The following is a 24,135-nucleotide window of genomic DNA, read 5'->3' as shown; positions in this document are numbered from 1 at the left end:
ATATGACTACTCTCTGCCTGCTGCCTGCACCACCCCCATGCCTGGAATATGACTACTCTCTGCCTGACGCCTGCACCGGCCCCTGCCTGGACTTTGACTACTCTCTGCCTGCCTTATTTGTACAGTTTCACAATTTTTTACATTTATTCATCTATTTAATTAATTCAACAAATTTGTGTTCTAGTCTTTTATTTATATGCAGAATGTCTAGCAGGCTTTTATTCTGACATATTTTGGTGAGTTATGACTTAAGAATTGGAGGCCTAAAAGACTTGAAAAAAAAATGTACCGCTTTTGACTCATAACTCCAGACAGAAATGCACTGCTAGGGAGGTTAAAATTTGGTTTATTCAGCTCCCAGCAAAAACAAATAATGATAATTTCAGCACTCTTGTGTTAACAGGAGTGTTTGTTCAGCCAGATAAAAGTGCTTTGGATTTTATTTTCTCTCCAGGAGAGCCATGGCTGCATATGACTGCAGATACTGCCTCATTTGTATAGATAAAGCACCTGGTTTATTAACCCTTACATTAGAAAATAACACAAAGCAAGTTCTAACGAGGCTCAGTACTATATGTACCCATATTTATCTCATCATGTCTTGCAGCGCTGGGTCCCTGGTTCGAATCCCAGCCAGGGCACTATCTGCAAAGAGTTTGTATGTTCTCTCCGTGTCTGCGTGGGTTTCCTCCGGGCACTCCGGTTTCCTCCCACATTCCAAAAACATACGGATAAGTTAATTGGCTCCCCCTAAAATTGGCCCTAGATTACAGTACTTACACTACATAATATAGACAGATGGCAATGGTAGGGATTAGACTGTGAGCTCCTTTGAGGGACAGTTAGTGACAAGATATATATACATTGTACAGCGCTGCGTAATATGTCGGCGCTATATAAATACTAAATAATAATAATAATCATCATGTCACTTCAGTTCAGGGACTTTAACACTTTATAAACCAATGCACTGAGTAGCAGGAAAAGATCCTCAGCATTCTGTGTAAATATGGTAAAAAAAAAGAAGAAAAAAACAAATAACGTGCATCAGAACATTTGTAGCCAATACATTTTCCACACTCAACACAAGTGTCTGATAAGCTGTGACTTATGCCAAAAACATTTCCCACACTCAGCACATGAATAGCGCTTCTCACCAGTGTGAGATTTCTCATGACTGTCAAGACTTGATTTCTGAGTAAAACATTTCCCACACTCAGCACATGAATAGGGCTTCTCACCAGTGTGACATCTCTCATGTCTGACAAGACTTGATTTCTGAGTAAACCATTTCCCACACTCAGCACATGAATAGGGTTTCTCACCAGTATGATATCTCTCATGTGTAACAAGATATGATTTACTCACAAAACTTTTCCCACACTCAGCACATGAATAGGGCTTCTCACCTGTGTGAGATTTCCCATGTGCAACCAGCTTTGATTTATCAACAAAACATTTCCCACACTCAGCACATGAATAGGGCTTATCACCCGTGTGAGATCTCTCATGATTGTCAAGACTTGATTTATGACCAAAACATTTCCCACACTCAGCACATGGATAGGGCTTCTCACCAGTGTGAGTTCTCTCATGTCTGACAAGCTCTGATTTCACCACAAAACATTTCCCACACTCAGCACATGAATAGGACTTCTCACCAGTGTGAGATCTCTCATGTCTGACAAGAGTTGATTTCCATGCATAACATTTCCCACAAGTGGAACAGGAATGAGACCCTCCAGCAGGAGGAGAGCTGTGCTGGGTATGAGGCCCCTCAGGGTTAGACAGGTGAGGGGAGTCTGGGGGCATATTTGGGGTCACCAGGATATCTGCAGGGGACTCTTGTCCAGTGACATCATCATCCGTTGTACAGTCTGTGGATACAGAGAGACGAGTCTCTGAGAGGTTCCTGATGCCGGGACTCCGCCCTGCAAATAGAGAAACATCATCACTTCCTGTTAGAGAATTCTGAGGGGAGGAACAATTATCATTAGGGATGAGAGGAAAGAGGATGGTCGGCACTGCTGTACAGCTTCCTTTATTTGGCAATGTGCAGACAAGTAGGCTGTGTGTTACATCATCACCTCACAGTCCATAAGAAGAGACTAAACACGTACCGGTGCGGGGGTGGATAATGGTGGGTGCTGGTTGCTGGCAGCCTGACGGCAGTTTCACACACAAGCGCTTCTTCAGAGGCTATGACAAGGGGGCGGGGCTATATCTGCTCTAGTTGGAGAAAGTGCTTTACTGTAATAGTAACCTGCAATCCAAGATTACAGTGTGGGGAGGTCAGGGAGAGCGAGGCCAAACAACACGGCCGCTATTCCTAATGGAATTACAAGTCCTGCTGCAGCAGCTAATTATACAAGCCACTAACATAATATTCCATGATGAATATAGGTCAGGCCATGCAGAGCAGAGAATCTGGCTGACCTCGTCCTCATATACAACAAGGACTGCCTGATTAGGGGAAGGCGGGGTTAGGAAGGTTTAACAGTTCACTTAATATTTCCTCTGTGCACGCTACACACGCTAGTGGCAGCATAGCATGTGTTACTTAGCAACGGCCGCTGCCTTGATGTGCCGCGCGGTAGTGATGTATTGCTCCCATGATTCTTCACTAAAGCGGCAGTTGCGTAACGTGCACAGAGGAAATAAGTTGCGCTGCTCTATTAGCGTAACAGTAGTTGCACTGTTTGGCAGCTCTATAGTTAGTAAATTAACCCCATTGTGTTTTATAGCATGTAATTAGTAACTGTAGAATTGAAGTGAGAGAGGAGAGAGTCAGGAATAGAGACGGCACCTATTCTGCTGAACTTCTGAGACACAATCTCCTCCCCAGTTCTCCTTGAATGTCGCTGTTGCCCATCCTCTAATGGCCAATCTCTCTGCTTCTTTTACATTAAAATAAAGGTTACTTTTTATATAACTTTTAAACCTTCCTAACCCCGGCTTCCCTTAATAGCTAACAGCGCTATAGCTAGTGAATCAACCCCAATGGCCACAACTCATTAAGATCATAATAAGGCAAGTGGAAACATCACCACACATAAATCTGTATTTTAAGTGTTAATTCACTAAAGAGGCTTGCCTTATTAACATGTAGTGATAAACTTTCACAGTGAGAGCATGAAGAGAGAGGGCAAAGCCAGCACTGCAGTTGGGGTTCTTTTATTGATAAAAAGTTTAGACACTCACAGTTGTGTGATAGCCAGGTGTCAAGGCAGGTTGAGTGGGCGCCAGGTCTGAGATTCCCTGCGGACGACCGTTTCGCGCTGGACGCGCTTGTTCACCGCTATGGGGAAGTTGGGGGCGGGCTGCCTCAACGCGGGTTACATACCCGCGTCACGGCGGCACTTCCGCCTTCGTCTGCTAGCCACGCCCCCGTTGCCATGTCATTCCATGACGCTCACTCGTCCTGCAGACAGGACGGGAAGCGTCCATGTTCCCCGGCAACAGTGTGCACGCCCACAGGCACGCCCACCCGAGCCACCAAATGTCCAGCCAACCAGCCCAAGGATGCACATCAATGGCTGCTGTTAGTAAACAGCAGGACATGTGCGCATGCTGCAAAGCGCGTACTATATTAGAGGCACATATGTAGGCAGTAAAACCCAGGGCTGGAAAGGAACGGGCAGTGGAGGCAAGGGCAGGCATGCCCGCAGGCGCAACCCAGGGTGTCGGGGTAGCAAGACATAAAAGCAAATACCAAAGGTATATATACAGTATGGAACAAGCCCACAGTGAGAGGAGAGAGAGAGGCAAGGAAGGGAGCAGCGCAGATGTACAATAAGCTGAAAACCAACCACAGAGAAAAGGAAAAGGGGAAAAACGTGCATAAAGACAGAGTCATGCGCGTACGCGCGACACGGAATACAACTCCCAGCCGCGCGGGCACATAGACAGAGCAGTGGAATATAAGGGGGAGAAAAGCCGACGAAAAACAGTAGAGGGCAGAACCAAGGAGCAAAGTTCCGCAAGTGTGTCAAAGCCAAGGCACAAGAGAAAGTCAGCAATGCAGTGTCATTCAAGTTCATTTCTCTAGAAAGCAGGCCAATTCATTTTTATCATTCAGTCCGAGAGGGCCAAGGGCATTGGTTTGTATAATCCACCGAGCCTCATGTTGCAATAAAGTCCGCTCCCTATCTCCTCCTCGGTGTGTAAAAGATATATTTTCTAGGGCAAAGAATCTAAGACAGTGAGCGTTTCTCCCATGGCACTGAGCCATATGTGTTACTAGTCTGGTAGACTTATCCTTGGATTTAAGTGAACGGAGATGTTCCTTGATCCTTGTCTGCATTTCCCTGGTAGTTTGACCAATATAGTATCTATTACAAGGGCACAGCAGGCAATACACTACAAATTTGGTCCTGCACGACAGTACATCTTACAGTACAGTCAGTACAAGGCTGGGTAGGACAGCAAGGGAGGGAGAGAGAGAGGCTGTGTGTGTCTGAATATGTGTGTGTGTGTGTGTGTGTGTGTGTGTGTGTGTGTGTGTGTGTGTGTGTGTGTGTGTGTGTGTGTGTGTGTGTGTGTGTGTGTGTGTGTGTGTATGCGTGCGTTTTATCAACATATGCTTGGTCTTCCTTTTTCTCCCTCCCTCTCTGTGTATGACAATGAGCATGTTTACTCAGCTTCCTTGGTCGCCCATAGCGAGGCCTATTGGGAGTGGAAATTTTCCTATTAAACCTCTGTATAGTCTTGGCCACCATGCTGCAGCTCAGTGTGAGAGTCTTGGCAATATTCTTATAGCCTAGGCCATCTCTATGTGGAGCAGCAATTCTTTTTTCAGCTCCTCAGAGTTCTCTGCCATGATTTTTCTGCCATGAGGAGCCATGCTGAGCTTCCAGCGACCAGTATGAAGGAGTGTGAGAGCGATAACACCAAATGTACCACACCTGCTCCCCATTCACACCTGAGACCTTGTAACACTAACCAGTCACATGACCTCAGGGAGGGAAAGGGCCGGAACCAATTCCCTTCCTCTGCTAAGTTCTCTCCTAGGACATCATTTTTTATCTTCTGTTTAAAATAACTTCTCAACACTCTGCAAATGAAGACATAATGTAAAATTATTTTTAACTAGCTGATGGCCCGGTGTTGCCCGGGTATGTATTTGGTTCATGTTGACTGCACCCACTTTTTCTTACCCTAACACACAATTACTCAATGACCAAGTTTGTGAGCTTTGCTGTCTTTGGCATTAATAATTTGTATTGAAATGAAACAAATCTGATTGGCTTTTTGTTGTTCCACCCCTTTTCTGAATTTGAACCCCCGTCACCCAATGACCAACTGGACCCGGTTCGAGGCTTGTGCCATTAATATTGTGCGACTGGCAGCAATTAAATATTCCCCTTGAAAATCAATAAGTGAATTTTGATTGGCTTTTGTAGGCTCCGCCCACTTTTCTGAATATTAATTCCGGTCACCCAGTGACCAACTGTGCAAAGTTTGAGAACCCTGTTATTAACAGTGTAAGAATGGCTGCAGTTTACATTTTCCCAGTGAAATTTGTATTTGTCTCCGCCCACTTTTTGGTTATGGGGATAAAAAGTATCCTATATGTTATTCCAGGTGATGTACTATGTGTGGGACAAATTTCATTCAAATCCGATCAGCCAGTTTTGTGTGATCGAGTAACAAACATCCAAACTGTCACATTTATAATTTTTTTTGTTGCCTGCTGGTGGCTTAAATGGCCATTTATTGATAAGATATGAAAATATCACCAAGGAGAAAACTTAGGAAATAAGTGAATTGGATTGGGCCCTGAAATGTCTAATTGAGTAGAATTTTGACATTTGTCACTTAGGGGTGTCCTCACTTTTGCTGCCAGTGGATTAGACATTAATGGCTGTGTGTTGAGTTATGTTGGTGGAACAGCAAATTTACACCGTTATACAAGCTGTACACTGACTGCTTTACATTGTATCAAAGGGGCAGATTCATGAAACTCTGGTAATATTACCACACATACTGAGAGGAAGATGATCTATGCTGTGCCCAGCAGGAACATATCTGTTAGTCAGTGTAATAAGGCTATTAAATATCTAATGTTTATCACTCACCAATTCTCATCTCTGCACTAATGTCTTCCTCCTTAGATGCTCTCATCACGTCACCCTCCTCCATAGACTGCTGATCACTCCTCACATATGTGTCTTCTTCCTCTTTCTTTATCCTCATCATGTCACCCTCCTCCATAGACTGCTGATCACTCCTCACATACGTCTCTTCTTCTTCCTCTTTCTTTATCCTCATGTCACCCTCCTCCACAGACTGCTGATCACTCCTCACACACGTCTCTTCTTCTTCCTCTTTCTTTATCCTCATCATATCACCCTTCTCCACAGACTGCTGATCACTCCTCACATATGTGTCTTCTTCCTCTTCCTTTATCCTCATCATGTCACCCTCCTCCATAGATTGCTGATCACTCCTCACACACGTCTCTTCTTCTTCCTCTTTCTTTATCCTCATCATGTCACCCTCCTCCACAGACTGCTGATCACTCCTCACATATGTCTCTTCTTCTTCCTCTTTATTTGTCCCCATCATGTCATCCTCCTCCATAGACCGCTGATCACTCCTCACATACATCTCTTCTTCCTCTTTACTTGTCCTCATCATGTCACCCTCCGCCATAGACTGCTGATCACTCCTCACATATGTCTCTTCTTCTTTCTTTGTCCCCATCATGTCACCCTCCTCCATAGACTGCTGATCACTCCTCACATACGTCTCTTCTTCTTCCTCTTTAACCACAGCACTTACATGTATCAGTTCTCCACCCTAAGTGCACAAAATAAGAAGCACTTTATAATGTGAGCACAGATAACAGCAGAGACAACAGGAAACAATGTCACATAGTTTGGGGTCTCTAATGACACTCAGTTCCACCTACCTGATAATGGCGGGGGGTGGTGGGAACTTCCTTTAGACAATCCCAGGAATAAAGAGGACCTGTACACCTCTCTGGTGGGTTTCCATTACTGGATTTATCTGTAGGAAACACACACCATGACTGAATACTATGGGCTCAATTAACTAAGAGTTACCACATTGAAAAGTATTCAAATGTAGAAAGGAGGCTGGCACCACCAGAAGTAGAAAAGTAAAAATTAGCTCTTTATTGATCAGTCATAAAATGACAGCATGGTCAAAAATAAGGCTTTGGCGGCGACAGCCCGCTGTTTCGAGCTGCTATAGCTCTTTCTCAAGCCGAACAGCCCATACAATGTTAGCAACAATGACCACACCCTTATATACTGGTCTATGCATCAATTAGCCAATCATTTCAAAATCAGAAACACCAATCAGAGTGCAAGGGCATGTGGATGGACCTGATGGGGAACAGGCAGTGTGTGATGTCATCAAAACATACCTCCCAGTCAGCTGACCAAGGACAGCCCATCGCAGCATGGCAGAGAAAGTTCCACATGTAAAAGCAGGAAGTGCACTGTAAACAAAGTTCACATGCACCAATAGGGACAGGCTCCAACGGCCCACCCATCTTAATATGGCATGGTAAACGCGTACAAATGTCCGCATAATACGCGTCCTATAGACGCGATATCAATGCATAATAGCCGCCGTAACTCGCCATCCAAACGCATTATCAAAACAATGCGTACAAAAAGACGCATAATGCGTAATACTGGACGCTAGATAACCGCATGCCGCTACTAATGCCAACGCAATAATAATGCGTACAAACCGACGTAAAAACGCCCCCTGGCCGCATAACTCTATAATGGACGCGTACAAAAAGACGCATAACGCGTGGTACTGAACGCAACATAGTCGCATACTGTTCATACCAAATGCCACATTAATGCGAAAAAAAACGTCGCAAAAATGCCTTCAGGGCGCATAAAAAATGGATGCACAAAAAGAGGATATAATGCATAGCATCATGGCGGGACTCAAATCAAGTCACGCCTAGAGCTAATGCCCAACATTATACACGTGGAAATCGCATAGCTAGAGAGAACAATTGTCACCAGGCCACAAAGTTCTTCCCTCCATCAGCTCACAGGGACTAAAGAAAAAGGAAAAGAAGAAAAAAACACATCACTGCAAAAAATATCAAAGTTTTCAACAATATTCTAATGCTCCCAACCAGTACTCCACACCCCCTAGCACAGCATAATAGCTGCCTCTTATCATAGTAAATATCCCACATCACTATTTACAGATTCAACAGGAAAATTAAACACAAAAACTTAGATCGTATTCCCTATTGAGTCCTCCCTTTCCCATCACATGCAACCTTCTAATCCACCAGGCCTCTCTTTTGGCCAACTCATCCTGTCTATTTAATCTCCCTCGCCAATTACTCGGAACACTGTCAATAACCTGAACTTTAAATTGGGACAAATTATGTCTAGCTGAAACAAAGTGGCTAGACACAGCCTGGGTCATATCCTTGCCACGTATGGCTGTCTTATGGCCAGACATTCTGACCTTCAAAGCATTGGTGGTCATACCCACGTATCCCAATCCACAGGGGCATTTAATTAAATACACTACGTAACTAGAATCACAGGTATATCTGTGTCTAACCGTGAATCTTTCCCCTGTGGTGGGATGCGTGAAAGACCCACCTTTAGCTATATGGCTACAAAGATGGCAACTGAGGCAAGGAAAAGTACCATGTCTGTTTTGCGTGACCACAGGGATCCAAGGCTTGGGCACACAACAGTTCCTTCCTATGGATGAGTGCTCCTCCAACTTCTGTTTTTGACACATTGAAAAGTATATATTACAGACTATTGAGGTAAATTACCGGCTTATGCAGTGAATACCTCACAAAAAGTAAATTCACTAAGATTAAAGCATTTGGTAAAACAAATAAAATGTTGGGCATTTTAAGATCTTGCTGGACCTGTCAATAACTAGAAATCAGCATGTAGTAAAATTGACAGACTAGGGAGAAAGCCAATAGGAAGAGCCACCTGGTCCTGCTACTCACCTCATTTGATCAGATGCACTGCCGGGAGGGACATCAAAAAGATAAACAAAATACAACATCAGGAGACGTTTAAAGCCAATGGGTACCGGTAAAAAAAAGAAAAAGTTAGATACTCACCTAAGGAGAGGGAAGGCTCGGTCCTAATGAGCCTTCCCTCTCCTCTCCCGGTGCCCTCGGTGCTGCGCTGGCTCCCCCGTTCGTGTCCACCGCCGCAGGGACTTCGGAGGTCTTCGGGAACACTCGGGCTTCCGAAGACGGGCCGCTCCATACTACGTACGCGCGAGCGCGTCATAGAGGGCGCTCGCGCATGCGTAGTATGGAGCGGTCGCGTCATCGGGAGCCTGAGTGCCCCCGAAGGCTTCCGAAAGCTCCCGAAGGCATGCGGAAGTGGCAGTATTTGACCGAACTGGTCGAATACTGCCACGGGGGATCCTGCGCGGGACCGGGCACCGGGAGAGGAGAGGGAAGGCTCATTAGGACCGAGCCTTCCCTCTCCTTAGGTGAGTATCTGACTTTTTCTTTTTTTTTACTGATAAACATTCACTTTAAAGAGGCTTCCCTGTATCCCTTTAGACATGCAGATCTATATACTGGTACACAGAAGAGGCCCTTTAGTAGCATGCATACACATCTAAAGGGATGCAGGAAGCCCTTTACTCTCTAGTAAGCTGTCACAATGAATGGGTTATGCAGACACTTGTAGGAGAGAACCTCAGCTTGCTGCAGAGACCTCCTTCATAGCTGGGAGACTTCTGCATTACCGAGCAGGTCTTACTGAACTGAAGCAACATTTCTCAGTAAACTACATATTACCGCATGTGTGACAGTCTTGGTGCACTTGGAAAACAAAGTCTACAATACCAATACAGAATGCGTTATTTCCCCAACCTTTTTTTTTTTTTTTTTTTTTGCCAATCAGCCCTTACTGAATTGAGGTTACTGTCTGTTTGTGTTTCTCAGATGGGGGGAACAAGGAGGACCCCAAGCACTGCATCCTCCATTACAAGAAATAAAGAATCTCCTCTTACCCGGTGATGTGAGGGGCGGCTGATTCTCCATCATGGTGTCCTTGTAGAGGTCCTGGTGTCTGTCTATATACTGCCACTCCTGCATGGAGAAACAGACGTGACATCCTGACATCTCATAGGAACCCGACACACACAATGACACAATCACCGCCCAGACACCCCCCCCTTGCTGTTACTGGACATAATTGCCAGCACTGCTCACCTCTCATGTCAGCAGCTCAATCATTTTCCTGGTGATTTCCAGAATCTTCTTCTTGTTGTGTCCCTCAAATATCAGGAAGTGAGGTGGGGCCACTGCGATGGTCTCCTGATCACTTGACTTCACAGGACGCTGTATGAAAAGACCAACATTAATGTCACATGATCTCCCAGAATTCTCCTCACCTCTCTGATCAGGTGTGTTTTATTAATAGAGATAAGAGTGATGTCCTGTGACCTCCCATAATTCTCCTCACCTCTCCAGCCAGCAGACAGATGATCTCCCCATTGCTGTCACTTGTGGGTGGTAGGGCCATGCAGAGTATTGCAGGAAAGCATAATAAGCTGGTGTATAGCTACCTGTGCACTATACTCACAGCATGCTGCAGTCCTGTCCTCCCTCTGCCTCCTCTCCAGCTGGCCTTGTCTCCTCACATCCACCTCCCACTGTTACCATTCCTGTGATGTTACAGCAGTGCTGGTAGTGGTAGATGGATGAGGATATGAGGAGAGGCAGAGACTGAGGCTAATGGGAGCAGAGGACTGGAGCACACTGTGACAGCTAGCTATAAACCAATGTAATCCCTCCTATTACTACTCTGCATGGAGGTGGGGGAATGGAGCAATACTGCAGTGTGGGCATGGCTATACTGGGGGAGAAATGGCATTACTGGGGTGGGGGACATTACATACTGGAGGATAATGGCAATGCTGGGGGACACAGGGGGGACATGGCTATAATGGGAAAGAAATGACATTACTGGGGTGGGGGGGGGGGACATTACATACTGGAGGATAATAGCAATACTGGGGGACACAGGGAGGACATGGCTATACTGGGAAAGAATTGGTTTTACTGGGGTATGGGACATTACATACTGGAGGATAATTACAATGCTGGAGGACACAGGGGAACACGGCTATACTGGGAAAGAAATGGCATTATTGGGGTGGGGGACATTACATACTGGAGGATAATAGCAATACTGGGGGACACAGGGAGGACATGGTTATACTGGGAAAGAAATGGCATTACTGGGGTACAGGACATTACATACTGGAGGATAATGGCAATGCTGGGGACAGAGGGGGACATGTCTATACTGGGAAAGAAATGGCATTACTGGGGTAGGGGACATTACATACTGGAGGATAGTGGCAATGCTGGGGGACACAGGGAGGACATGGCTATACTGGGGGAGAAATGGCATTACTGGGGTGGGGGACATTACATACTGGAGGATAATGGCAATGCTGGGGGACACAGGGGGACATGGCTATACTGGGGGAGAAATGGCATTACTAGGGTGGGAGATATTATATACTGGAGGGTAATGGCAATGCTGGGGGACACAGGGAGGACATGGCTATACTGGGGGAGAAATGGCATTGCTGGGGTGGGGGACATTACATACTGGAGGATAATGGCAATTGCTGGGGACAGAGGGGGGCATGTCTATACTGGGAAAGAAATGGCATTACTGGGGTAGGGGACATTACATACTGGAGGATAGTGGCAATGCTGGGGGACACAGGGAGGACATGGCTATACTGGGAAATAATTGGTTTTACTGGGGTGGGGGACATTACATACTGGAGGACACTGGCAATGCTGGGGGACACAGGGGGACATGGCTATACTGGGAAAGAAATGGCATTACAGGGGTGGGGGGACATTACATACTGGAGGGTAATGGCAATGCTGGGGGACACAGGGGGGACACGGCTATACTGGGAAAGAATTGGTTTTACTGGGGTGGGGGACATTACATACTGGAGGATAACGGCAATGCTGGGGGGGGGGGGGGGGGGCATGGCTATACTGGGAAAGAAATGGCATTACTGGGGTGGGGGGGACATTACATACTGGAGGGTAATGGCAATGCTGGGGACACAGGGGGGGGGGGGGGGCATGGCTATACTGGAAAATAAATGGCATTACTGGGATGGGGGACATTATATACTGGACATGGCTATTCACCATCTCTCCTATATACAGTTATTGCTGCATACAATGTCTATGCTCATTCATACTATTACTATCCTCATACTTGCCCATGTCTGCACTGATCTTCCCACTGCAATACATCCTGTACAATGCCCAGCAACCATATATTTGCTAGTATATAACAAGAATCACACAATTACCTCTTCCAACAACGTACCCTCTCCACTTCCTGCAACTTCTTTTTCCTATCTGACATCACTTCCTGTGTGTGATCGCCATCTTGTGGTGAATAGACTAACTGCAGCCTCTGTTTGTGGGATCTCCTTCACTTAGAGTTGCAGATTGCCTATAAAGCTCATGGTGAACCAGAACTCCTAGGAGTGTGTAAAGCAGGGGCATTTTGTCACTCCAGGCGAGAAAACCTATGGCGCCCCCCCCCCCTCCCTCCCATGAAGATAATTGTAATGCGGCAGCATTTCACCAGAAATTACACTTATTGCGGCAGTGTTTCACCAGAAAATACATGTAAGAAAGAAGGCACACAGAGAGAGAGAAGGAGGCACAGGAGGACAGAAAGAGGCAGAGTGGGACTGAAGAAGAAACAGGGGGCAGAGGTAGCACAAGGGGACAAATAAAGGCAAAGGGGGCACAGGGAGACTTAAAGCAGAATATAACCCTGCATTTCAACTTTGCTATAAAACGTTATTTACAGCATATTATATGCAACCAGCATTTTTTTTACTAGACCAGCATTGGAAGGGTTACATACAGAGCTTTAAAGGGAACCAGAGAGGAATAAGGGGTGAAAAAAGGCAAAGATTTTATACATACCTCGGGCTTCTTCCAGCCCCATAAGCCTGAATCGCTCCCACGCCGCCGTCCTCAGCTTCCTGGATCCACCGGTACCGGGCCCGTCACTTCTGGCGGACGCGGCCAATTGTCCGCATCATAGGGGCTCCCTCCATGCATGTACGCATGCGGCTGCGCAGTAAGCAGCCACATGCATATCTGTATGGGGAGAGCACCCTGTGATGCGGAGAATTGGCCGCGTCCGCCAGCCGACTTGCCGACTCGCGGCAATGACGGGACTCGGTGGCGGCGGATCCAGGCAGCGGAGGATGGCGGCGTGGGAGCGATCCGTGCGTATAGGGCTGGAGGAAGCCCCAGGTATGTATAGTTCATCCTCTCTGGTTCCCTTTAAAGTTCCGTGGAGAGAACTGCTCCCCTTAGCCAAGGTTTAGATAGATACATTTAACCACTTTACCCCCGCCCGTACGGATTTCTCCGTCCCTTTTTCCATCCTTTAACCGCCAGGGACGGAGAAATCCGTACTTTCCGCGCTCCCGCCGCTGCCCGCGCTCCCGCTCGTAAACACGCCGCCCGCCGCTAGTAAACACGCCGCGGCCACTCGCCCGGAGATCAATGAATGGGAAAATCCATTCCCGTTCGTTGATCTAAGCCCTGCAATGATCCGCTGCTCTCCGATGAGTAGCGCTATCATTGTGAAAAGATACACACTTACCCAGCCTCCAAGTACTTCCTCCAAGCTTCCGGAAGGACGCTTGGAGGTCGCATTAAAACAAAAAGTTACTGTGGCCATCTTGTGGCCAAATAGTAAAACTACACCCTACACATTTTTCACATACAAATAAATTACTTTTACAAAAAAAAATTAACTCATTACCTCCCACACTCCCCAATTTTTTTTTTTTTTGTAAATTAAAAAAAAATTAAAAAATGTACAATAAAAAAAAATACAAAAATAGTTACCTTAGGGACTGAACTTTTTAAATATTTATGTCAGGAGGGTATAACACTGTTACTTTATAAACTATGGGCTTGTAATTAGGGATGGACGCAAAACTGAAAAAAATGCACCTTTATTTCCAAATAAAATATTGGCGCCAAACATTGTGATAGGGACATAATTTAAATGGTTTTATAACTGGGACAAAAGGGCAAATACATTTCATGGGTTTTAATTACAGTAGCATGCATTATTTAAAAACTATAATGGCCGAAAACTGAAAAATAATTAATTTTTTTCCCACATTTTTCCTATTTTCCCATTAAAACACATTTAGAATAAAATAATTCTTGGCATAATGTCCCACCTAAAGAAAGCCTAATTGGTGGCGGAAAAAAATAAGATATAGTTCATTTCATTGCGATAAGTAATAATAAAGTTATAGACGAATGAGTGGAAGGAGCGCTGAAAGGTGAAAATTGCTCTGGTGGTCAGGGGGTAAAACCCCTCAGTGGTGAAGTGGTTAAAGGACTTCCGAGGCCAAATGTTTAAAAAAAACATTAAAAAAGTTATATACCTGTGTAACTTTGTAGGACACAGAGGACGCCGTCCGCGCCCTCCGTGCCGTTCCGCCGGGTCCCCGCCGCTTATAGCCCCCCGGACGGCTCCCGACCTGAATGCTAATGGCTGCTAGATGTGGTATGGCAGGTAAAGGGTGTATGACAGTGCATCCTGATTGGCTGACGAGCACCTGCTGACCACTTAAATGTAGCTGGATGCATGTATTGCTGTGTTCTATTGCTTGTGTGTGTCAAATATATTAAAAAGTCATTTTTTAGGAGAAGGAAGATAGATACAATTGTTTATTTCATTAATTTGTTTTCACCTCAGGTGTCCTTTAAGGGAGAACTCTGAATAATGTTTTCTGAGGGATTTACATGGCAAGAACCCTGCAGACTCTTACAATCCCCCCTGAGAAGACATATGTAAAATTCTTAGCTATGTTTGTATTTATATTTAACCTTTAAGCTCTACCTTTGGTTAGACAGTCCATATGAGTGTGTTTTCCTTGTTATGTGTCACCTTTCCATGCTCACACACTCTCCCTAATTAGGTGTTTGTACACCGGGGAAGAGAGGGAGAGCACAAGACCTCTCTGCCTCCGTTATCCTGGCTTTCTGTGATGCCCTAACTTCTAGGCTGATGTCACACATCTGCTCAGCAGCATTCATGTCCCATGCGTATCACTTGCACACTTGCATTCTCATGGAAAAGTGAAACTTGATTTTAATTGACACAGCAGAGAACCGGTGACAGGGGTCTTCTAAAAAACACATTTAAACAACCAGCTCCTCTTCATATTTACTGCCTGAAGTTAGAGAAAAACAACTAACATATATATGCTAAAGCTTATCCCAGAACTACAGTATTGGCCTATAAGACTGTGTATCGGCCACTAACCTTCTAACCATGTGGATTTTGTTTGAGTAGTTTTAGTTTCAAAAACTTTTTTTTATTAAGTAGCAACAAAGTCATAAGGAGACATATAGAACCATAGAATAGTACATAATGTCATAATCACGTTACACATAGTTGAGAATAGCAGTAGCAGAAATAACAGTTTCCAGACATGGAAAGGGAGAAATAGTCATAGTGAGGGATGGGCTGGGAGACTCCAAATGGCACATAGTATCTATTACAACATGATGTCATAGCGGTGTTTAACAACAAGGCATGGCAACAAAAGGCTGGTGAAATCATCTAACATTAGAGTTAGCTAGTCGGAATCTCAGCCCATGTAGCTGAGGGGTCTGGAATTGATAACTACCGTATTTTTCGCCGTATAAGACGCACTTTTTCTCCCCCCAAAATGGGGAGAAAAAGTCCCTGCGTCTTATACGGCAAAGGCAGGGAATCCCCAACTTAATAACGCCCGCCGTTCCGAACCGCCGACCCGCCGCCATGTTGGGGATACCCTGCCTGCTTTCCCTATGCCGGCCCGAGTCTCCTGGCCCCCCCGGATGAAAATGTCAATAGCAGCGGCAACTTACCTTTGGCAGGCTCCTGCGCTGATCCTTTATCATCGCGCTGCCCCCTTCTAGCCTCCTCCCTCTGTATCTGCCCCCCCCCCCCGGGTGAAGGAATAAGTATCGGCAGCTTACCTCCGCAGTGCGTCCGCGATGACTGCAGACGACCGTCTTCAGGGCACTTCTCGCTCTAGTGGCCGGCTTTGAACTGCGCGTCATCAGTTCAAGCCGGTCACTAGAGCGAGAAGTGCCCTGAAGATGACACGTCTGCAGTCATCGCGGGCGCACTGCGGAGGTAAGCTGCCGATACTTATTCCTTCACCTGGGGGGGCCAGATACAGAGGGGGGAGGCAGAGGAGGCTAGCGGGGGGCAGCGCGATGATAAAGGATCAGCGCAGGAGCCTGCCAAAGGTAAGTTGCCGCTGCTATTGACATTTTCATCTGGGGGGGCCAGAAGACGCAGGTGGGAGGGAGGAAGGCTGGGGGGCACTGGAGGACATATGGGGGGCACTGGAGGACATATGGGGGGCACATGAGGACACATGGGGGGCACATGAGGATACACAGGAGGACACATGGGAGGCACAGAAGGACACATGGGGGCACATGAGGACACATGGGGGGCACATTAGGATACACAGGAGGACACATGGGAGGCACAGAAGGACACATGGGGGCACATGAGGACACAGGACACATGGGGGCACATGAGGACACATGGGGGGCACATTAGGACACATGGGGGGCACAGAAGGACACATGGGGGCACAGGAGGACACACAGAAGGACACATGAGGATATGGGGGGCACAGGAGCACACATGAGGACACACAGAAGGACATGTACAAGACACTCCTGGAATATGGACGCACCAGGTTTAGTATTTTTTTTTCCCCTGGTTTTTGCCCTCTAAACCTGGGTGCGTCTTATATTCCGGAGCATCTTATACGGCGCGAAATACGGGTATGTGATATGTATACCAAGACTTAGCAAAACCAATAAATTTAACAAGGGAAAATTACACTGCTCATGCAGGGACTCAGAAAACTTATTATCGATAGGGTACTGCTCAGGAGTGGAAGCAGTTATAACGTTTGTAAAGCTCTCTGGACCTCAGGGGGTGAGGCCAGCGGAATCCAAGGATGCCAGATTTTTTCAAAGTGGAGAGTCCTGTCCCAGAGATTGGCTTTGATCTTTTCGTTTATCATGGTGGTGTGAATGTGGGTAAGTATACATTGGAAAGACAGGGTCTGCTTAAACCACTGCGAAGCAATGTAGGTTTTGGTGGCATTCATGATAAACTGTATGAGTTTGTGCTGGGAGTGGGGCAGCTTTTTAGGTTGTAAGCCTAGGAGGCATATAGCTGGGTCAATTCGTAGGTGAAGTGAGAGAGTTGAGTTGATTTTGCCTATCACTTTCCTCCATAACTTAGCCACAATGGGACAGGACCACCATGTATGATAGATTGAACCTGTGTTGGTACAACCTCTAAAGCATGAAGCTGATCTGTCTGAGTTAATCGCGTGCAATCTCTTAGGGACAAGGTATGACATATGCAATACTCTGAATCTGTGGGATATTGTGAAGAGAAAGTTGAGAGACGCAAGACCCAACACTCTGGATGAGCTTAAGGCCGCTATCGAAGCATCCTGGGCCTCCATAACACCTGAGCAATGCCACAGGCTGATTGCCTCCATGCCACGCCGCATCGAAGCAGTCATTTCTGCAAAAGGATTCCCGACCAAGTATTGAGTGCATAACTGAACAGAATTATTTGAAGGTTGACTTTTTTTTGTTTTAAAAACACTTTTCTTTTATTGGTCGGATGAAATATGCTAATTTTTTGAGATAGGAATTTTGGGTTTTCATGAGCTGTATGCCAAAATCATCAGTATTAAAACAATAAAAGGCTTGAACTACTTCAGTTGTGTGTATTGAATCTAAAATATATGAAAGTCTAATGTTTATCAGTACATTACAGAAAATAATGAACTTTATCACAATATGCTAATTTTTTGAGAAGATCCTGTATATATATATATATATGTGTGTGTGTGTGTCCAACTGAGCGTGCCCAGCCGGGCTGCAGCTTTCTTAAGGTGCTCCGGACCTTTTCTCAGATTTCTACACCTTTAAACCTATTTGTGCTGAAACTGGAAACAAAATACAGAGGAATTCCACCCACCACAACTATGGCTACAACTACAACCAACAAGAACAATCGGATTACTTCGGATGGCAGAGATTTAAACTGGATTGAAATCCTCCATGAAGCCTACCATTGCTGAACACACCAAGCCTTCTAACAGCTGACCTGAAACAAGACCTTCAACCTGAAAGGATGTGTAGGTATATATTAGTATATAGATCAATTTTATATACAAGTATACATGTATCTAATCAGTTTGCTATTAGAGAGTCTTTAGAACAGTCAGCCACACATCTGTGCAGGAAAGGCTGGCTGTTTGAAACCAAGAATAGTCAAATTCTCCTTTCTGGGCAAATCCCCAATGTGGACACCTGTATGGTCATAAATATCATGCTTTCCCCGTGATCATTGAACTGTGTTATTTCTTGTAAATCACATGACTTTCTGTAATTATGGTGATATACTGCGCATGAGCAAACCCTGTATTCTGTAGCATATAAGGACAAGGATAATCATCATAAGGCAGCATAATGTGTGCTCACATCTTGTGTGTGTGTGTATTTTGTTAACCCTTTTATGTCCTGGCGCCAGGAACATAAGTAATCTGAAGCATCTGAAATCTGACTAGGCCGTGGCCTGGCCTTCGAATAGACTACTCCTTTCAGCTGGGGGCATCGTCCAGGATTGCTTGAACGCTTCACTTCTTCAGTTCACGTAAGTAATATTTATGTCTTTTTTTTTAGGACTTTATATTGCTTATGTGAATTGTCGTGGGTGTCAAGCCAGGTGACCCGGTTTAGATGATATTATGGTATCCAAACTTGGGGTCTAAAATTTTGATAGTATAATTTTAATTATATAGGTTATAAGGTTTTTAGAAGGCCTTAGTTTATAAAAAAAAAAAAAAAAAAACTTTTGGTAAGTCTATCGGTCTTCTCTTAGTAGGTCTAAGAGAAATATAGATTTTTTTGGAAAAATCTAATAAATTTGAAGTCTGATCAACTTCAATAAATATTTTCTTTTGGAAAGAAAAATAGTGTTCATTTTGGTAATGAACAGGGCGCCATATGGTGTGGATTTTGAGTACTTGTAGTTCTTCTTAGGTTTTGAATGGGTTTATTATAGTTTATTTTTGTAAGGTTTTTATAATGTCAGATACATTTCAGATGTTTTAGATTATCTGTCTGTGTGTTTGTTTTGTAAATAATAAATCTGTTTTATTAGTAATGTTAAAAGAAAAAAGTTATTAAATTCTAAGAAATAGTTTGGGTTTAGCTAGGTTGTAAAAAGGAAGAATCCTTACACAATGTTTGTTCTCATGAGATGAGAATTATAAAATTACTGATAAATATTAGTTGTTGATAAAAATTGTGTTGATAAATTTGAAAAATATATAAATTATAATTTATCTAGATAAGAATTGTCTATTAGTACAGCAATATCTTATATTTGTATTTGACACATACATTTAATAGAGGGCCAAGAAATTACAGTATAAAATAGAAATTAGATCAATGGGTCAAAGTATTGACAAAATGTTTCCTATCCCTATCACTAATATAGATGAAACTTATGTACCTTTTGTTGCCAGAATATCTGGAAAAAAAGTATTTTGTTCGTCCTTGGGCAGAAAATAATATAGTATATTGGACAGAAGAAACGGGTTTTAGGCTGCCATTCCCTTGGGGGGGGGGGGGGGGGGGAGGATTAATAGTTCTTGTGTGTTAATCTTGACTAACAGTGTGTTTTTATGTATGTTATCTGGGTGCGGGTTGCGCCAGCAATGATAAATTGTTAAATTGTTATAGATCCTTACTGTATTTTTGAGAGAAATTATTAGTAAAATTAATATTAAAGACACTCTTGAAATTCAGATAAGAACGGTCACTTGCCAAAATCGCCAGTATAAATTCTATGTACGTACAAACTGGTTTTCAGATGCCACTTTGAAGAATATCTGATTATACTGAAATTTTGTGGAGATCAACCGTCAAAAATTATCTGAATAAATGATGCCGGTGTCATTTTGTATAGGACTGTTTGTAAGGGAAAATCTCAGAAATAGAGTAATGTAAATAATTATTGAAAACTTAGTTAAAGGGAAGGTTCAAGCAAAATAAAAAAAATGAGTTTCACTTACCTGGGGCTTCTACCAGCCCCATGCAGCCATCCTGTGCACTCGTAGTCACTCACTGCTGCTCCAGTCCCCCGCTGGCAGCTTGCCGACCTCGGAGGTCGGCGGGACGCATTGCGTACATTTTTACGCATTCCCACTAGTGCAGGAACATTAACACATAAATTTTTACGCGTTACTGGTTCAATGCGTAAATTTTTACGCGTTGCACCACTAACGTGTAAAAATGTATGTGTTAATGTTCCTGCACTAGTGGGAATGCGTAAAAATTCACGCAATGCGACCCGCCAACCTCCGAGGTCGGCAAGCTGCCAGCGGGGGACTGGAGCAGCAGTGAGTGACTACGAGGGCACAGGATGGCTGCATGGGGCTGGTAGAAGCCCCAAGTAAGTGAAACTCATTTTTTTTATTTTGCTTGGACCTTCCCTTTAATGTTCATAAGGATATAGAATAATATGTGTTATAATGTATTCATATGTGTTGTGTGTAAATTTAGAGTTATATTGGGAAAAGTTAGATATACTTTGGGACAATTTGTGTGTGGAAAATATCTAAAGGAGTGTGATATGTGAGGTGTGAAAGTATGTGTGAAGTGATGTTGAAATTGTGAGCATATCTGTCTCATAAAATAATAGATTTTCCCTATCCTTATTAGAAGAATGTTTGGTACTTTTGGTATCTAGAAAGGAAAAATGTGTTTAACATTAAACATTAGATTAATTAAGAACATATATGTCTGTATGTATGTAGTGATGTCAGGTATACGGTATTTGCCTTATGAAATAATAGCATTTTTTCTCTTTTTCTCTGTTAGTAATGATTTCTGCATACCTACAGATGTATTCTTGATAGTCAGAAAAGAAATAGGAAAGTAAGAATATTCTGGTAGTAGTAGTAGTAGTTTCTTTATGCAGAAGTTTATAACTCTGATATAATGGTCATTTTTGAGTTTAGGAATAGGAATGCTAGGTCCATAGTCTTGAAAGGGTTAATGTCAGTTTTTAAAAGTATGTTTTTTTTCCTCTCTCTCTGGTGAAATCACGTCACAGCATCTGTTTGAAGTAGTCAGGGAGAAAAAGAGGAAGTGATACTTTGTCATTTCTGACTGCTAAAGCAGAGGATCTATCATCATATAAATTAAATTCAATGTATGTGTGTAGAATATATATATATACACATATATATATATATATATATATACATACATACATATGTGTATATATATGTGTATAGATAGATGGGAATATAGTTTTGAGTATAGAAGTGCAAAGGAATTTTTATGAGTTTTTTTAGACTTCTGAAGGCTAATTAAGACGAATTAGTATTTTTTATTCTTTCTTAAAATGTTTATTATAGAAGCGTGGTTATTTAGGTAAGTTTTGTAGTAGTTTGTCCTATGGAGATTATTTGAAACAGTGAATAATCTATATGTTTTTTGGTAAATTTTAGATGCAAGTTGCATCTTAGTTTTTCTTCTCTTAGTTGGGTGTTAGAGGTTAGTAAATAATGAAATAATAGGTTTGTCCCTATTTTTTGGACTAAATAGCATCCAGAAATGTTTATAGAAAGTTTGTCTTTAATCAGAAGGTTTTTTTCTCTACATTGTGTAGCGGTTCTTGCAGAACCGCTAGCGGTTTGCCGTGAGCGGGAATCGTGCGATTCCCGCTCAAGTGTGAATGGGCCCTTAAGGTTCCCTTTAAAGGAGAACTGTAGTGAAAGGTATATGGAGGCTACCATATTGATTTCCTTTTAAGCAATACCAGGTGGGAGGAGGGAGGTGGGAGGAGGGAAGTGGGAGGAGGGAGGTGGGAGGAGGGAAGTGGGAGGAGGGAGGAGGGAGGTGGGAGGTGGGAGGAGGGAGGAGGCCAATTAAAATGTCCCTAGCAGAGTGTGTAGCAGCTGTCCCATAACTAATTAGTGTAGGCAGACAACTGAGTCAAATGGTATAAAGGACCTAGCTTGAAGGGAGGGTGGGCGGGTTCTCTAGCACTGAAAGCAGTGTGTTTGACAATAACATGTCTGCTGACAGTGAAATGGAGGGTAAAAATTTTGCTCAATAGAGCATTATGGGGCGAACCGAACTTCCGCAAACGTTCGCCTGCAGCACCCGCAAGCGAACCACCGAAGTTCGCGCGAACCCCGTTCGCCGGCGAACCGTTTGGCCCAACTCTAATGCTTACAGGAAGTCATTTAGGGCTAAAGATATTACTCTAAGTCACTTTTGTTTTCATTTCCTGTTTTCAGTTAGCTTAAGAAAATATTTTTTTTTTTTTAAGCCTGAAGTCCTTACACTCAACATAGGAAAATAAGAACATTTTTATCCCTAGAAAAATAGTTTTTATTTTAGTTTACTTAAACTTCTTTTGGCAACAATAAAAGTGCAGAATTATTTGATGTTGTTATGACAATTATACTGTAGATTTTTCACTGTTTTAAAGAAAGAAAAAGACAGCCTCCAGAAAGACTGTCTAATTTTATAGTGTGCTGATTAGAAGCTTTATCTCGGACAGGATTTTAATTTCAGCTCTGCTTGTTCAGTAGACCAGTGTCTGTTTGTTTAAGTGAGGAGACCTTAGGCTAGTCTCTCTAGTGCTGTTCCTGCCTATAGAGTGTGTCTCAGGGACAACCACAGCTTTAGCACCTTGAGCCCACTATGAGGAAAAGGACACTATAAATGTTCTGTGTTTTGTGTCTATGTATGTCTATGGCTGTAAATCTGAAAGGGGACCCAACCCTATATTACAGGGAGATAGTGCTGGCCACTGCTCCACTGTACTGGGACCCTGCTCATGTTAGTGCTGGGACCCTGCTCATGTTAGTGCTGGGACCCTGCTCATGTTATCTCCCTCATATTATCCCTTATAGCCTTTTGTTAACTCTGACCAGACATTACAATAACTTTAATGTATGGTCAAAGGGGGGAAAGAGGAACATGGGAACTGTCATGTTAGTTTGTTGTCTATACACATGTCCAGCCCTGCCCAGGCCTACTGGTCTGTGTCCTGTCATTCCATGTAGTGGTAGTAGGAAGGGGTTGGATATTGTACTAGGGCCACCCAAGCTCTATAAATACATTACTACCTAGGGTTTGTAGTATGATTGTGGAATGTCAGGTATGGTGGAATAAGAGTGTAATGGAAGAATGAAACAAAAATCCGTTGGGAATGTGTCCTCTCTGCCATGTATGGAATCACATACTCGCACGGGTATAGCGACGTCATGCGAACAGAGTATTGCGAGAGATCTGCTGGGATCATAGAAGATCCACTATGTATGTTCTGAAGTTCATGGAAGAGAGGATTAATACTAAGTACTAAGAAATAAGAGACAGTACTAAGAAATAAGATTGTTGCAAAAAGTGAAAGAAAATGTTGCTCGCACTTTTTCTTTTCCTTTCTTCACAGAAACAACTTGCCAGACACCTATCCTGAGGAGGATAAAAGCTGACTACCTGTCCAGAGGGATCCATCCAGAGGGATCCATCCAGAGGGAGCCTGTACAGAGGGATCCATCCAGAGGGAGTCTGACCAGAGAGACTCATCCAGAGGGAGCCTGTCCAGAGAGACCCATCCAGAGGGAGCCTGTCCAGAGGGAGCCTGTCCAGAGGGATCCATCCAGACGGAGCCTGTCCAGAGGGAGCCTGTCCAGAGGGATCCATCCAGAGGGAGCCTGTCCAGAGGGATCCATCCAGAGGGAGCCTGTCCAGAGGGACCCATCCAGAGGGAGTCTGTACAGAGGGATCCATCCAGAGGGAGCCTGTCCAGAGAGACCCATCCAGAGGGAGCCTGTCCAGAGGGATCCATCCAGAGGGAGCCTGTACAGAGGGATCCATCCAGAGGGAGTCTGACCAGAGGGATCCATCCAGAGGGAGCCTGTCCAGAGGGATCCATCCAGAGGGAGCCTGTCCAGAGGGATCCATCC

At 44.1% G+C, this 24,135-nt stretch overlaps 1 protein-coding gene across 2 annotated transcripts; it reads right to left on the bottom strand.

Annotated features, from left to right (window-relative positions):
• Window positions 1-112: 112 nt before the first annotated feature.
• LOC137535480 (zinc finger protein 892-like) lies at window positions 113-12,393 on the bottom strand. 2 transcript variants are annotated; one of them, XM_068257317.1, is made up of 6 exons: window positions 12,358-12,393; window positions 10,214-10,342; window positions 10,012-10,090; window positions 6,914-7,011; window positions 6,078-6,801; window positions 113-1,931 (listed from the first exon to the last, which is right to left on the bottom strand). In XM_068257317.1, the coding sequence occupies exons 3-6, from the start codon at window positions 10,043-10,045 to the stop codon at window positions 1,081-1,083; spliced, it is 1,707 nt and encodes a 568-aa protein (XP_068113418.1). In that variant the 5' UTR covers window positions 10,046-10,090; window positions 10,214-10,342; window positions 12,358-12,393; the 3' UTR covers window positions 113-1,080. The 2 variants fall into 2 exon arrangements, with proteins under 2 accessions (XP_068113418.1, XP_068113419.1); XM_068257318.1 differs by lacking the exon at window positions 10,012-10,090.
• Between the last annotated feature and the right edge of the window lie 11,742 nt (window positions 12,394-24,135).

The sequence above is a fragment of the Hyperolius riggenbachi genome, chromosome 10, assembly GCF_040937935.1.
Source record: "Hyperolius riggenbachi isolate aHypRig1 chromosome 10, aHypRig1.pri, whole genome shotgun sequence".
In the NCBI taxonomy this organism is placed as follows: domain Eukaryota; kingdom Metazoa; phylum Chordata; class Amphibia; order Anura; family Hyperoliidae; genus Hyperolius; species Hyperolius riggenbachi.
This window is presented reverse-complemented; position numbering and strand designations above follow the sequence as displayed.

Coding starts and splice junctions, on each gene's coding strand:
- LOC137535480 (XM_068257317.1), bottom strand. CDS start 10,045: ATGATGGAGAATCAGCCGCCCCTCACATCACCGG. Junction 7,012..10,011: donor GCCGCCCCTCACATCACCGG/GTAAGAGGAGAT, acceptor TGTTTCCTACAG/ATAAATCCAGTAATGGAAAC. Junction 6,802..6,913: donor CCACCCCCCGCCATTATCAG/GTAGGTGGAACT, acceptor TTGTGCACTTAG/GGTGGAGAACTGATACATGT.